The sequence below is a fragment of the Penaeus chinensis genome, chromosome 3, assembly GCF_019202785.1.
Source record: "Penaeus chinensis breed Huanghai No. 1 chromosome 3, ASM1920278v2, whole genome shotgun sequence".
In the NCBI taxonomy this organism is placed as follows: Eukaryota; Metazoa; Arthropoda; class Malacostraca; order Decapoda; family Penaeidae; genus Penaeus; species Penaeus chinensis.
The window spans coordinates 4716208-4718658 of NC_061821.1; the positions used below are offsets into that span (position 1 = coordinate 4716208).

The 2451-nt window shown below is 34.6% G+C and overlaps 1 protein-coding gene across 1 annotated transcript in view; it reads left to right on the forward strand.

The window, feature by feature from the left end:
* LOC125038917 overlaps positions 1–2169 on the forward strand; it is a 58476-nt gene extending 56307 nt beyond the window's left edge. Inside the window, exon 4 of the mRNA XM_047632577.1 lies at positions 1–2169. This exon is cut by the window's left edge and continues 44 nt beyond it. Coding sequence (XP_047488533.1) covers positions 1–78 — 78 coding nt within the window. The 3' untranslated portion in view covers positions 79–2169.
* Positions 2170–2451: the final 282 nt, after the last annotated feature.

A 2451-nucleotide genomic window follows, 5' to 3' on the forward strand; every position in this document is an offset into this window, starting at 1 on the left:
CTCTCCCGCAACCGGCCCGTCCAGAGTGCTTATCTCCAGCTCATGTTAGCGTCGCGCCTCAAGGTCCCGCCAGCTTAAGAGAAACCCTACTTCGTGTCTGAGGATTCGAGGAGGAAAAAAAGAGGACGTTTTGCGCGTCGAAGGAAGAGGAGGAGAAGGAGAAGGAGGAAAAGGAGGAGAAGGAGGACGACGATGTAGGATTTTTTTTTTAAACTTTCTCTTTCTTTTCCTTTCTTCTTTATTATTATTTTCTTAGAAGGAAATTATACGAAGTTGGGTCTTCTCGGATACAGCTTGGTGTAGGGAGCGTGGAAAAGTAAGATAAAAAGGAAGGAAAATGGGGAAAAAAACGATGAACAGTTTATCATGGACTCTTGTTAGGGAGAAGTGAGAATTATGTTAAGTGGACCAAAAAGTGCGAGAGAAGGAGGAAGAGGAAGAGACACAGAAGGAGAAGAAAGAGGAGGAGCAAGAGAAGGAAGAGAATGAGGAGGAAGAGAAGGAGGAAAAGGAGGAGAATGAATGAGGAGGAGGAAGAAGGTGGAAAAAGGGAGCACAAAGAGGGAGTAGGAGAAGAACTATAAGAGAAAGACGAAGGGGAGAAGAAGGAAGAGGAGGAGCAGGAGGAGGAAGGAAGATACGGTCTCAGGTATCTGTTATCTGTCGTATCTCACGCCTAGATCTTCAAGGAATTCCATTACCAACGACACTTATTTTTTTTTATATACTCTTTTGAAACAATTCAGAACTCTTAAACTGGACTGGCTTTTGTGCACAGTGGTGGAACGGGACCAAGTGGTCAAGGACTTCTTAGAACTTAAAACAAGTAAAAAATAGTTTACCGAAGGAAACGAACAGAACTATGTCGTTCGTATCCAATGTCATGTTTACCTGAAGCTCAATTAATCTTAATAAACAAAAAAAAAAAAAAACGAACAGTTTGTTTGTGCACTTTCAGTACTCAAGAGAAGTGAAACAGAACAAGAAAAGTGTTGTTGGTTGTAAAAACAAAATATTTTTTAGAGATTCATAGTTGAAGACAATTGTAAATATATCTAGTTTACAGTGGCTGTGTACCACTTAACGTCTGTGATGATAAGGAAAAGTGCCAAGAAAATGTAAAGTGTCTCAGAAGAATTTACTTAATTCTTTCTTAGAGCAATCAAATGAAGTGTTGTACGTTATAGAAGGATCTTCAGAATGGCTGTCTTTTATATGTAAAATGTTATATTGGCAAAAATGTTTGTGAATCACCCTTGTTAATGCCTGTTTTTATTTATTTTTCTTCACTGCTAGGAGGTGATATCCCAAGGCTATGGTGTTTATTGTTATTGTTGAGATTGTTAATAGGGAAATGGGAGCTCAGGCCATGGATTGTGAGTGGCGAAGAACCACCTAAGAATAATTAAAATAAGAGAGAATTGTCAGCCCAAAAATCACCTGCGTTAAAGACTGTCCGGTAAATGATACGCAAATTTCAAGAATATGGTTACGCTTATGATCATAGTCCTGTAATAAACTAATACCATAAACTTAACTGCGACAAGAAAACAAAAGCAAAAAATTAAAAAAATGCTATAGCAAACTCAACTAAAAATATGTGATATATTCCATACTGGTTACCTATTTACCTATTACCCCCCTATGACATTCATCCAAACTTAACATAAGTAGTATTACAGATATGATCATATTCGCGTAATAAACTAATATTACAAAACCAATATGAATCAAAAAAACAAAAATTCAATATAATAAATACAACAAAAATAAATTCTACAACCTTGTTATCAATTATTATTATTATTTTTATAAATCTAACCCCTAAAATCACTTGCATTAAAGCTTGTCCAATAACCACAATAAGAAATAAAAATACAAATAAACAATGAAGAAATTCCATTAAAAGACAAAGAAAAAAAATACATATACATACATATTGCAAGTGTTGATCTATGGCAAGAAATCAATGAGCTCATTTTCAACTGCAAGAGTACATGGTTTAACTGTTCCGTTGTTTGGTGTTTTAAGCAACCTTGAGTGCATGCTGGGATTCGTGACGTGTTAAATGAAACTATCATGTATTAAGCCTTTGTATTCTGTTATTTCCTTTCTTAAAAACAAAAAATCATCTATTTAGATTCTTGTATCTCACCCATTTTTTTGTATCATCTCTGTCTCGAAAAAAAAAAAAAAATATCTTAGCATGTGTCTTGTAATATGACTTGTTCTTTATATATATTTTTATAATGTTATATGGTATTTTGGAAAAAAAGAACGAGAGAAATTTAGGTGATCGTTCTCCCTGGCGAAATATTTCCATTCTTTGAGCATATCATCATTACGTTCATCATCAAATTGTGCGAATTAATTAATTTATACTTTTCGTCATCCAAAATTATATGTCTACTTCTTGTTACATTATTGTTGGAATTAAATACAGGAACTCTG